General features: G+C 34.6%; 1 protein-coding gene across 1 annotated transcript in view; it reads left to right on the plus strand.

The window, feature by feature from the left end:
• ANKRD31 (ankyrin repeat domain 31) overlaps window positions 1-13,991 on the plus strand; it is a 110,064-nt gene that overhangs the window by 62,333 nt on the left and 33,740 nt on the right. Inside the window, exons 14-18 of the mRNA XM_023520411.1 lie at window positions 1,030-2,301; window positions 2,365-2,593; window positions 3,092-3,262; window positions 7,510-7,647; window positions 8,519-8,688. Of these exons, the coding sequence (XP_023376179.1) occupies window positions 1,030-2,301; window positions 2,365-2,593; window positions 3,092-3,262; window positions 7,510-7,647; window positions 8,519-8,688 (1,980 nt within the window). The remainder of the gene's footprint in view (window positions 1-1,029; window positions 2,302-2,364; window positions 2,594-3,091; window positions 3,263-7,509; window positions 7,648-8,518; window positions 8,689-13,991) is intronic.

The following is a 13,991-nucleotide window of genomic DNA, read 5'->3' on the forward strand; positions in this document are numbered from 1 at the left end:
ACTGGAGGCTATCTTTTTTATTTTCTTTTTTTGTTTACAGCTCAAAAGAATAGCAATGACCCACTAGACATAGAGGATGCACACCAGCACAAGGTATATCTCTGTTTAGCAATAAACATATTAACAGAATGTAGTCACTGGTTATTTTGTACATCATCAAAGAGAAAAGACTGCTGAAGCATGCATCAGGAACAGTGACTTCATCTTACTTTTAAGACACTTTGGAATAATTACATGAGAATCAGAAGGTTCTGGACTGTTAATTTGGGAAGCGGTTGAGTAAATGTAGCATATCTGAGAACACTAATGTATTGTTAGACATTTCCTTTTTCCTCCTCTTCATAGAGGCATGTGGTTTATCAACCATGTCACATTTCCCCCAGTCTGAACACAGTACAAGCGTCAGAGGTGTCTAGCCATCCCTTAAACTTCACAGGATGGGCAGTAACTCTTCATCTGGTGCTTGGGTTGTGGTGAGTGAGAGGAAGCAGTGTCCCTGTTTTAATTTCAGCAGCCCAGAATGATCCTTCCATACAGATCAGTTTGGGAACATACATGTTTTCTTGTTTTTAAATCCCTTCTTCTGCTGCCCTGTCTATAGTCTCTCACAGATACCAGAGGAAAAAACTTTAATTCTAGCTCTATCTATATAACAATTGGGAGAGAAGAGTGTTTCTAAAGCATTCTTATAAAGTAAGGAAATTTTTATCTTGATTATTTCAAGAACCTATGAAAATTAAGTAGATTAAATTTTTTATTATATTTCATAAGATTGATATAGTGGCAAAAAATTCAAATATATAACAGAAAATAAAGATTAGTACACATACTGAGTCTGAGTCTCTTACATTTGCTTTTCTTCTATTTGTCTACTTTTCTGAAGTATCAAGTTGTATATATCCCAGCATGCCCTATGGTTAGATCAAATTATAAAATTGACTGGAATAATAGTTTGATTTATGAATAGTCCAGAATGGAGTGTAAGGCTACAGCTGAAAATAAAGCTAACTATATATTTTGTTTCTATAGAAACGAAAATTCACTTCTAAAAATTGCATTGGATTTATTTGTGATGAAAATTCCAACAGACAGAATCCAGAACATATAAAAATTGATAAAGGAAGCAAAGAGAGTTTGTTTATAAAGAAAGAAGATGTATATGAACATTACCAAAGGGATTTCAGAAACACGAAATCTGGTAAATCCAAGCATCAGCAATCAGTTCTTAATCAGATATACTCTACAGGATTCAGAAAGGACAATCTCCATAATGTCAAAATTCCCAGCACAAATATGTCTAAATACAAAGGAAGAAGAAACACACAACATAAAAGTACTCAAGTGGATAATGCAATCCAAGAAAGCAATCCAAGAAAGACAATAGCCATCTCTTCTTCCAGAAGAATAAACAGATGGATTATTCCTCAGCAACATATTCTCCAAACCCTTGATGACCTTCCAGAAGAGTCACGTAAACCTTGTAGCCCAGCTCTGTCAGGCCTGAAAAATGGATTCAGTAACAATATTGAGGCTTATTCAGTTCCCAGAGAGAAGCATACTAAGAGCCTGGATTTATCAGATAATCAAGAAATAAAATTCTTGGAATTGGAACCCATTGATCAAGCCAAAGCTGCTTCTTTCTCAGGACTTTCTTTATATAAAGAAATCGAGCTACCAGTTATTACTACAGATCAGCAGCCTAATACTCACCAAGAACAACAGTATATTAGTCTTTGTAAATATCATGAAAACAGTAACTCTGGTGAAAAAGAGAGCTTTAGTAAGTGGGAAACTTTTAATGATGATAATCATGGTGATTGCTGTACCTCTGAGAAGACTGTTACATCTAAAAAGATAATATGTTCTACAGGTTGCAAAAGCCACTATAATTATAAAGAAAATTTGCCAAATAGAGAAGAAATGGATTTTCAACAGTTTTTACCTTCTGAAGACCATTTTTCACAGGAAGATGAGTTAAAAGCAGGCAGCCTAAGCATACTTCCACAACAAGAAGCTGTTAATTTTTCTAATTCAGATAATAGAGCAGTTTCTGAACCACATGTTGCAAATTATGAACAATGCATGTATGACACTTCTTTTGATCACCTACATGGGAATCCTGATCATACTTCTCTGGCTTGTACAAGGACAATTTCAACACATGAAGTTCCAGAGTTGATTAGTCATATGGAACAATTCAAAAGGCCTCTGGATTGTAGCCCCAAAACACCAACTCCTTTAATGAATCAAACAGATACACATATTGTGGAAAAGGTGAATAAGAATGAAGGCACTAATAGGAAAGGCCAAAAACCAAGATCTTCAAATGGGCCTTTATCCACAGTTGTTCATTCTCAAGTAATAAAAACAACTGACAAAGGCCAAAAACCAAGATCTTCAAATGGGCCTTTATCCACAGTTGTTCATTCTCAAGTAATAAAAACAACTGAAGTTGAAAAAAGGAGACAAAGCCTTCCAAATGGTGGAATCATACATAATATAGATTTTCATCCTACTGACAATGTGAATAAAGGACTGATCAGCATCTCACAACTTAATCAAAGAGAAGAGAAGGAAATTTCTCACCAACCAGGTATTAGTAGTAGTGCGTGATTTACACATTTCCTATAGATTTAGTTATTTTATAGAAATTTCCAACTGAATTTTACTGTCTCTACCCAAACTGACAAGAATGAGGACATGTGGGCCATAATTTTGAGATGCTGTTAATTAGTTAAGTAATAGTATTTACTTTGAGAGTCAAACCATTATTATCAAAGTTGGTTGCGAAATTGATATTCACAGAAGTTAATAAACAATATTTCTATCAATTTTTAAGGTTTATTTGTAGTATAAACTTCTCTTAGTATCATGAAACCTAACAATTTCACCGCAGGAAATTGTTAGTTCCATTTATTTCAACAATTCACTGTATTCCCATCAGAGTTGCATCTAGCAAACTAATTTATTATATAAAAACATTTTAAAGAATTCCATCCCTTAAAAAAAACCAAACAGTTCTGCTAGGAACAGAAACTTGGAACAGTATGGAGTCCTACCACACTAATATTGCAAAATGTTTGTTTTTCAGATGAGGAATTAGCTAATAATATCAATGGAGATGAAAACATTATAATAAATTGTGAGGAGGAAAAAGAAAAAACAGATTCAGAAATTTGCATATCTACTAACATCCAAGAACACAAAAAAGTTCAGAACTTCAGGAAAAGACAAAATTTCTTGAAAGCTGCCTGCAGCAAAGGTTTGTATTCCTAAACTTGTATAGGTAACATTTACATGATCAAGCCCAGCTATCTACTCTACTCTAGAGAATTTCTAAACTTTCATATTTACCATTTATTTTTATAGTCATTCACTAAGTTTTTATTTCATCTGTGTTTTTCAGATGTTTTACTATAAAGCATCACTTGAGAATTTTAGTCTTCAAATATATTCTTGTCATACTTTTGCCTATGACTTCTAATTTGTACATTAGAGGAGATAAAATAAACAGCAGAGACAGCAAGAATATTGAGTGAGGACATCAGAGGTGAACTCTGTCAAATCTCTTAGATACTTTCACTGCGCCCTTTTAACATAAGGGAAATTAAAGAAGCATAGCCACTCATTTCTTTGTGTCATATGAATGAATTGTATGTGTTTGGCAATATGGACAAGCTAACTGTCCTTTGATATAATTCTTGGAGCTAGTTCTGTGGTGAACAATGGGCTGGACCACTTTGAGTTAAATATTAAGCACTGAAAAGTGGATTTATCTACTGTCTAGTAAGAGGTAGGAAGGGCATTGAATTAGACATTCTCTGTAAATCTTCTCCCATTGTCTTCCTTTCATGTAAATTGAAGCCTTTCTTCTATCTACCTCCTGCAGTGGGTTGAATGGTGGCCCCCAAAAACAAATGTCCTTGTCCTAAGCCCTGGAACCTGTGATATTATCTTATATAAAATTGTGAATATTACATTGTTTAGAAAAAAGCTTTGCAGATGTAATTAAGTTAAGGATCTTGAGACGAGATCATCCTGGAATATTCAGATGGGCCCTGAATCTAATGAGAACTATTCTCGTAAAAATTAAAACAGAGGGAGATTTGAGACACACAGGAGAGAGGACGATGTGAAGATGGAGGCAGAGAGGCAATGTAGCCAAAAGCCAAGGAAGTCAAGGAATGCTGATACCCATCAGAAGTTGGTAGAGTCAAGAATGGATTCTTCCTTAGAGTTTCCAGAGGAAGTGCAGCCCTGCCAACATCTTGGATTAAGACCTCTGGTCTCCAGAACTATGAGATAATGAATTTCTGTTTCATCTTATTTTTTTTTTTTTTTAGAGCACAGTACCTAAATAAATATTGATTAAACTAATAAATACATTGAACTGCCCAAGAGGAGAGAATTCCAAATACTGACATCTGGTAATTAACTAACACAAAGGCCAGCGTACCTCTTGATCACCCAAAGGTGATTAAACCAAGTCCTCAGCTTTGTTGGCTCCCCTTATTCTCCACAGATTTCCAGTCAGCACTTTAATTTCTCTCTCTTTTAGCCAAAAATGAACAGATAGCCCAAAATCAACAAGTATTTGTAGAAAAAACCAATATAAGAGACATCAAATTAATCTAAACAGACCAAAGGAACCCAGAAGAAACAAATAATTCAAGAATCAAGATATATCTAAAATGTAAAAAATAAAAAAGGGCATAGAAAAGAAAGAACAGAGAACAATACAGAGAGCTCTTAGGTGTTAAAAATACACTAACAATTTTTTTTAAATGTAAACATCTATAACAGGGTTGGAAAGTGAAGTTTTCCAACTCTCCTATAAAGAATAAAAATAGAGAAAACTGGAAAATAAGACAAAGATAAGAAAATTAGAAGATTACTCTGGGATATCCAGAGAGAACAGTGAAAATAGGAAATCACCAAAGAAATAATTCAAGAAATGAAGGGCAGAAGTTTCCATACTGAAAAGTCTCAGAAAGTGTCCACTACAATAAACAAGACATCTCACTGTGATATTCAGAACAAAGAAGATCCTGAAAACTTCTAGAGAAGAAAAAACAGGTCATATACAAAGGAACAGACAGCTGAGTATTTCTTAACAGCATAATACTTTCTTAATGAATAATTAAATCTTTATTAAATATAAAGTGTAATGCTATTAAGAATTACTCAGCTTTTATAGTCGACTTTATAAAGAATTTTAGTGTTAATCCCATTTGTTCCTTTTCTAGTTTCTGCCAGATTTTGTTTCAAATTTCAGTTAAATACTGTAGAAGCTTATGATGACAGTAACATTGAGCGGTTTTTCAATTTTTACCCTTAAATGTTTATCACATGCCTACGTTCTTTGCTATAAACACACTAGGAACAAAGTGAGAAAATTTGTACAATCCACAATAACAATTATTGGGAGAGATTTTTCAATTCAAACTTATAGTCTGCAAGCCTACCATCTTAGATATTTTATCATTTAAAAAATATAGTCTATATATAATATGAAATACATATTACATATAATCTGAAATATATAATCTATAATATGTTTTTACTTTTTCAATAAAGAATTTCTAAAGAGCAATATGTTTTTGTTTGGACGTGAATGAAAGATAGAGGTGAGGCTGTCAGTCTTCCCTGTAAGTCATTATAACCAAAGAATCCATCTGTTAGTAATTCTCTAATCTTTTTATCTCTTGCCCTGAAGTTATATGCCTGGTTGCTGGCATTTAGGAAATAGGGCAGGGTAAGTGTCTCATGGTTTAATGCAGCATTTCTCAAACCTTATCTTGTGTCTAAATTACCTGGAAAGTCCATTAAAGCACAGGTTGCTGGACTCTACCCTTAGGAGTCCTGATGCAGTAGATATATTAGTTATTTATTAATGTATAACAAATTATCACAAACTTAGTAATTTCAAACAGCACACCTTTATTACCTTACAGTTTCTGTAGGTCAGGGAATGGATTAGCCTGGTTCTCTGCTCGGGATCTTTCACAGGCTACAGTCAAGGTGTTGGCCTCATCTGAAGGCTCAACTAGGGAAGAATCCACTTTCAAGCTCATGTAATTATGGCAGAATTCAGTTCCTTGGGGGTTGTGGCCATCCTGTGGTTATCCTCAGTTTTATGCTGCATGGGCTCTTTTAAGGTGGCCACTTGCTTCATCAAAATATGCAAGCCAAAGGCAATAGAGCAAGTCTACCAACAATACAGAAAATGTTATCTTTTGTAACCTAATCAAGGAAATACACTCGATATTGAGGTATTCTGTTGGTTAAAAGCAAATTTTTCAAGAGGAGGGGAATATGCAAGACTATAAATACCAGGAGGTAAGGATCATTAGTAGCCATCTTAAAGTCTGCCATCGAAAGTAGGCTTAGGGTGGGCTGAAGAATCTGCATTTCTAACAAGTTTCCCAGGTTATACTGATATTGCTGATCTGGGACTCACTTTGAGAACTACTGGTTTAATGAATATTCTTTTCTGTTTCATCACCCTACTTCTCTACTTTGCCTTGTATCTTAGTCTGAACTTCTCTGATGCAGTTTCTACAGAAAATAAACCTCGAGGTTCCTGGCTTGGGGATCGGGAACTGGGGTTAATGAAATGGATGCCAGGCAGTTTGGGGGTGAGAAAGGCAACTTGGAGTTTCAACTTTTATATATATGTTTTTTTTTTAGTCAGTCTCCCTATTTCCAGCCCTGTTCAAACATGCTGTCTTTCATGGTACCTGTTTCTCTCAAGTGCTGGATGCCTGGGTTCAGATTGGCTCCCTTATGCTGCAAATCCTTTTGCAGGCACTTGAGTTGGAGCATGACTCACTCTGCCAAGTCAGTTAACTCTTCTCCATCAGTGACATTCCAGTTCCCCAAATATGTTGACATTTTTGTCCTTTATATTGTTTCCTCTTCTGTTTTCTTGATATATTTTTAAAAATTTTTTACTGTCATTTTAGCATGGTTTTGGGAGAAAATAGGGAAAAAAACACAGACCAGTTCATTGTTTTTAGCTCCAACTTAAATCTAACTTGTAAGGAAAAGATAAAAAAAGAATCTTTAGATAATGATATTATACTGCATTTTTTATGAAAGAAAGATAAACCAATAGGACATAGTACTTGACATCTTATGTGATCAGAAACACACCCATCAAGATAGAGAAGAGCTGTAGAAAGAGAATTTTTATAAAATCACAATTTGTGTTAAGAAGAAATTTATCCATTGCTAGAGGACTACTGAGAGTTAAATGCATATAGAACTGAAGCAAGTTTATTTTAATCAAGCATATAAGAGTGAGCAACTACTAGAATGAATTTGAAGTAATGTACTTAAAACCCTATAATTTCTCCACAAGTTATATTTTAAAACAGTAATGGTAATATTAATTGATATATGTTTCTGTGTAGTAGACCTACCTAGGATATTTTGAGGAAGTTGATATGTATTTTCTAAGCTCCTTTATAATAATTAACACCTCGGTTTTGCTTGGCAATCTTACAGAAAAGAAAACAGCTGGGATCAGTAAGAGGAATGCCAGAGGGGAAAGCCAGCTTCATTTGGCTGCCAGAAGAGGAAATTTGTCTCTGGTGAAAGCTCTAATAGAATCTGGAGCAGATGTGAATTTGAAAGATAATGCAGGTTTGGATTCTTTTAATTTTGCCCTTATAATTTGAACTCACTAAATACACATTTCACACATAACCCCATTTTGAACCTGGCTGTTAACTTGGAACAGTCTTTTTTTAAATAATATATTAGTTGAATAGTAAGATTTATCTTAGTTCCCACTAATTGCTAAAATAACCTTCAAAACAGTTTTTAACATGCATTTGGAAGCATTCCAGGAGAGTCTACAGAATGGGGATTAAGGAAAACTTTATTTAGGTTTTTTTCCTTAGAGGCCTTAATACCATTCCCTGACTTTGGAGAGAATGAAAATTTCTCCCATCTTCTTGTCTGTTCTTCCCTTTCCTCCTCTCTTTCTACTGTTCCTTTTGTCTCCCCTCCCTTTTTATTTTAAATCTCCCATTTTCAATTGATCTTCTAACATTTTGCTCAGCATAAAAGAATCTTGTGTAAGGAATCCTAGAGGGAAAAACTCAAAGCTTGATTGAAGAATCAAATGTCATTTTAAAGAGAAATGTGACAATGCAAAGATACAAATAGGAAAGTCAGATATGATCTTACTCTATTTTAATCTTAGTTGAAACAAATTGACGTGGTTAGTGTTTACTCTGGTCCCATTATATTTTACGCTCTGTGAGTGCTCTGTTTTGGAATTTGTATAGACCAGTAGTTTCGATGAGATTGATCTGTTTTAAAAAATGAAACTTACACATTTTAAGACCATAGTTGTATGTCAGTATTATTTCTTAACCAATACTTAGTATATACATTTGAATCAACATAGATATTCCATTAGTGCAAATAAACTTAATAATGAATATATTATACGAATGTTGATTTCTAAGCAGCAGCTTATCTTGTTTTTTTCTTTCTCCTTTTTTAGGTTGGACACCACTGCATAAGGCATCTAGTGAAGGATCTAAGGATATAATTGTAGAGTTGTTAAAAGCTGGTGCTAATGTTAATTGTGAAAATCTGGATGGAATTCTGCCTTTACATGATGCTGTTGCAAACAATCATTTAAAGGTACAGTACCCATCAGTTTTGGTTCCTGTTACTTTTTCTTAGAAAAATAAATGAAGAAAATGAAGATATTTTGAACTGAGAACTAAAGCGATTCCTTAAAACAAATGATTTTTAAAATGCTTAGAATTACAAACAAAGATAGATATTGTGTATAAATTGGAAAATCAATATATTTCCTAACGAATCATTTTTCCATTGTCTCTTCATTACATAATTCATGTAAGTCAGAATAAAATAGAAGGGCTCAGAGTAAGCACAGGCTATAAATCTAATACATTCCATTTTTAATTGTCTTAAATGATTTACTATTGTGCATAAAAGGGTAATTAAAGTGATAATGTGACAGCTAGATTTTTTTAACTCAGAATTTCCCAGTGGGTTTGAGGTTTCAAAGAAATGGGTAAAAACACAAGTTTATTGTTTCTTGGGGGTTCGTTGTTTATTTTTCTCCTTTGTTTTTCTTAATCAGGCAGTGTGGTAAACATACCATAAGAGAATTACCATACCATAAGAGAATAAACATACCATTAGAAAATTACTAGAGTCAAATTTCATTAACACTGAATTTCAAATCTAGACTTTAAAATTCTTCAGATTTTTAAAGTCATGTTTTTGTTTGACAAACCTTAGGAGAAAACTCTTATCAGTGGGCAATATGGATTTCAGGTATAATTATTGGTTTTAAAAAATAGTTAAGGAAACCACCAACAACTATATAAAACGAGGGCTCATGTAAAAAATTTCTTGGCTCTCTCACTAACACCTATTTATATATATTTTAAGAGCCTGGTGATTTTTATTTAATTTTATGAAAGTATATACCCACTATTTTCAGCCTAAATGTAGTCATGTGAAGGAATAGTATTATTGAATTAATTATTTTCAGAGATAAAAGATGTAAACTAATGTTTAAGAATAATATCAGATGGTTAGGCTAAAGTCCAAGGTGGCTTCTTTTGACCAAAGAAGCTCTTTAGCTTTTACATTATTTAAATTAAGAAAGAATAGACAAAATCTCAAGGTTATGTGATCCCAAAATGGAGAAAGCAAACAGGAATAATCATTAAAGTGATGAACTACTGGTTATTTGTATAAGAAAAAGACCACTTAAAGTGAAACCCCTTGAATAAGGGTGAACATTTTATAATGAGAAAATCAGATTTTTGGACAGTATCCCAAAAAATGCAATATAAATCTAAGAAAATAAGGGGGCCCCCAATACTACCCTTAAATTTGTAAATTTCTTAAAAGAACTTAAAAATCTCAGCATATTGCACTCATGGCTAAGATTTATTACAGCAATGTATTAAGGTTATACAATTGGTCATCAGACAAAAAGACATCTTTGGAGTCTGGAAGTGTCGTTGTGAAAACTTTATTATGCTCTCTTCTTCATGACAGGTCACACAGAGGTTACCTTCCACCAGCAATGAAAATGTAGCAACATAAATGCAATATTTCCATCCAGGGAAGCTCATTACAAACTCAATGCCCCAAATTTATGTTGGGGGTTAGTCATGTAGGCACCATCTCTGTCTAGCACATACCAGATTCCAGACTCCCAGAAGCACAAACCACATTGCTTGGGTGGACATTTTAAACACAGTGAACCGTCCTTATCAATTAAGGAAAGTTTTATATCAGCATAGGATACTATTTGCCACCCAAGTGCACAGATTCCAGCTAAAGGCTAACCTTGCAAGGAGCCTTTCTGTTTAGCAATCAAGCCTGCTATGTTAACTCTTTCCTAAACAGTATTATGTTTAGGTTCTAATTGAAACATACACTAATTTCTAGGACAGCAAAAGACTGAATAAAACGTGGTTTTTTTTGGCCTAATTTTTCTGACAGTTGTATGACAGTATATAGGACATCTTTTATCTCAGAGGGGTTTTTTTTTGCACCACGACCTCGAGGGAGGTCTTTTTTCCAAAAATTTGAGAAGCATTATAAGTTTTCCCTAGGTCTTCTATTAATCCTTTCATAGTCAAATCATTTTGGTTTTTTGGGAGGGGTGGTTAACAGTTTTAGTTTTCCCTGTCAGTTTCTTGCTCATCAGTGGCTTCACTGGTGCTTCAAGCATTTCTCCAATATTATTTCAATATATGACTTCAAGAAGTCCTACATCTGTGCACTATGACTTTGTAATCAGTTTGTAGTGTTTTTCCATTTTATTCTTGGCTATTTCAACATCAATTACCAGTGGTAAACTGACCAAGAATCAAGAGATTTCGATTTAATGGTTGAGAAAGACTCCATGTTAATGAGCAGGGAGGGATGTTTGATTAGGTCAAATTTTTAGATGTTCTTGAGTAAGAATTTTCCTATTTCGAAGACTCTATCTTCCCTCATAGCAATTTGATAATTTCAAGGAATGGAGAAAATGATTACTCAGATATAGAGGGCCCTCTGTAGAAATAAATGCCAAGAGCTGAAAATAAACCACAGAAAGTAGCAGAAGGAGTCCTTGATTTAGTGGGTAAAACACTAAGCTTGATATTGGAAAACTTGAATTCTAGGACTAGTTCTGCTGCTTGAGAAAGAGATTATATCTTTGATCTAAAGCTATGCCATCCTACACTGTAGCTGCTAGCCACATGTGGCTATTTCAATTACTTAAAATTAATTACATTTAAAAATTTAGTATTTCAGTTGCATTAGCTATATTTCAAGTACTCAATAGCTACATGTGGCAAGTAGCTACCATATTGAACTTTGCAGATTAGAACACTTCTATCATCAGAGAGAATTCTGCTAGATAGCACTCTGGTCTTGAGCAGGGCTAGATAATAAACAGTTTAGGTTTCCTGGACCACACAGTCTCTGTTGTAACTAATCGACTGCTGTTATAGTGCAAAAGCAGCCATAGACAATATGTAAATGAGTGGCGAAGCTGTTCTAATAAAACTTTATTTACAAAATCAGGCAGCAGACTGGTTTTGGCTGTGGGTTACAGTTTGCTATTGCTTGATCTAGAGGATCACTTATGTTTCTTCGCCTAAGTGGTGATTTAGACAAAGTTTGCCTTTAGAGTAGCCTTCCTTATATCTATTGCTTCTATTCTAAGGAAAAATGTTCTATTTGAAAAGGAGATGATGGTATTTTTAATGATATTTTAATTCTCTTAACATGGATTTATTGTTAACATCTTCCCTCATGTTTTCATTAGCTTTCTTTCTGTGTGACAGTTCTATCATTGGCTCATTTTCTTTTTGACTCACTTTTTCTCTTTTGTCACTATATCTTTATCTTGAGATAAGAGTTTGATAGATAAACCAGAAAGATTAAAAAGAGAGCAAGAGAGGTAAACATGTTGTATTATATACCTAATCAGTATCAGTTCTGTTACACCATATAAATTTAATTCTTAGGTAGAATTTTTTATTCTTGCTTGACTACATGCACCCTATTTCCTTTTTCATCTTTTCATTTCTTTTTAAATTTTAATTTCTGTGTTAGGTTATTTTTCAAGATGTTCATGTATTCTACCCTGTAAAATGTAAAGAACAAAAAGATAAAGAAAAGGAGAGTGAGAGGAAAAGATAAAAGAAAATGATAAAAAAAAAAAAAAACTATTTAAAAACACACACCCGAGTCTACAGCCATGCTACCCTGAACAAGCCCGATTCCGTCTGATCTTGGAAGCTAAGCAGGGTAGGACCTGGTTAGTAGACCACCTAGGAAGACTAGGTGCTGTAGGCGTAAAAAAATAAAAAAAATAAAAAAATAAGAAATTGTAAACTGACAAGGTCTTTGCAATCTGTGAGGTCAACCAAGGGTTGCCTTGCCTAAAAAATAATAAATAAATAAATAAATAAACAAACAAAAAAACAAATAAATAAATAAAACACCCGAGATATAGAAAGCTATAACAACATTATCAACCAAATTGATCTATTTGACATTAATTGGAGATTCTAACAACGGTGGCAGAATACATGTTCTTTTTAAGTGCTCACAGAACATTCACTAACATGGCCATATGCTGGGCCATAAAACAAGTTTCAGTAACTTTAAGAGAATTGGAATCATGCCAACTGAGTTCTCTAACCAAAGTGGAATGAAGTTACTAATCAGTAAATGAAAAATATCTGGAAAGTCTTCAAATACTTAGAAATTAAACTACATACTTCTAAATAACCCATGGGTCATAAAAGAAATCACAGGGGAAATTAGAAAATATTTTGAACTGAATTAAAGTAACAATATATCAAAATTTTGGGATGCAGTATAAAGCAGAACTTAGATGGAAGTTTTAAACCTTAAATGCTTATGTTAGAAAAAAAAGGTACAGGACAGTGATGTCAGCAAAATGGCAGAACAGTTCTCTACCATTATCCCCCCACGCCCACAGAACATCGATTTGGGAGATAGGGGTACCTTGTGAAAGTCCAGGAGTCCAGTAGAGAAGTTCCAGCAGACTGTTTGGAGGAAAAAAAAAAATCTAAGAATAGACACATTGAAGAGAGTAGCAGTTTCACTTTGCCCATGTCATTCTTTCCCCAAGGCAATATGGCTTAGTGCCAGGAGAGACACCCCTGGCTCCCATGGTCTGCGATTTCTCCTGTAGGGGAAAGTGAGAGTGTGTGAGCACTTGACTTCCTTAGTTGAACAGGATGCTGCCCAAGAGGCCTATTTCTTTCTTGCCTCGCCCAGATAATTAAGGCAACCTGCAGAGCTGGGAGAGGCTGGAAATACAGCAGCAAAGGCTTAGAATTCTCAAGGATGCTACTAACTGCTTCATTGTTCTCCCTACTCACTGACTAGCTGACTCCATCAGGAAACTCCCCTACAAGTCTCTGGAGATGCCTGTTCTATGGGTCTCCCTAACTGACTCATGGGCACCCCCACTGCTCTGTGTACCTTACCCACATCCCACTCCCATCCTCCACCCCACTAAATCCTCCCCTACCCCCGTGGCTGGGCTCCCAATGTATACTCCTGTGAAGAGCCAGAGTGAGCCTTTGCCAAGAGCTAGTAAGCAAGCATAGAACACCAGTATAACTGCAGGACAGGATTTTTAGGAATTACTCTAGGAAAAACAAACAAGAGGCTGCCAACACCTGGCCTGGCTTTGTGGGATTAAGAGAAGGCATATGATCTTAAGAATTTCCCTTCCAAGAAGGAATAAGAAGTGTGGATCAAGCACATCCATAGAAAAGATCTGAGAAAGCCTCAGAATTCCTAGATGGATTGACAGATGAAGATATCTCTCACCCAAAGCAGGTTAGTAAAGATTAGAGTAGGCGACTACTTATTCAAATGTGAACATGGCAATGCGAGACTTCAAGGAACATAAAAAATCAAGGAAACATGACTCCAAAGGATCA

This window comes from Pteropus vampyrus, unplaced genomic scaffold (genome assembly GCF_000151845.1).
Source record: "Pteropus vampyrus isolate Shadow unplaced genomic scaffold, Pvam_2.0 Scaffold262, whole genome shotgun sequence".
In the NCBI taxonomy this organism is placed as follows: domain Eukaryota; kingdom Metazoa; phylum Chordata; class Mammalia; order Chiroptera; family Pteropodidae; genus Pteropus; species Pteropus vampyrus.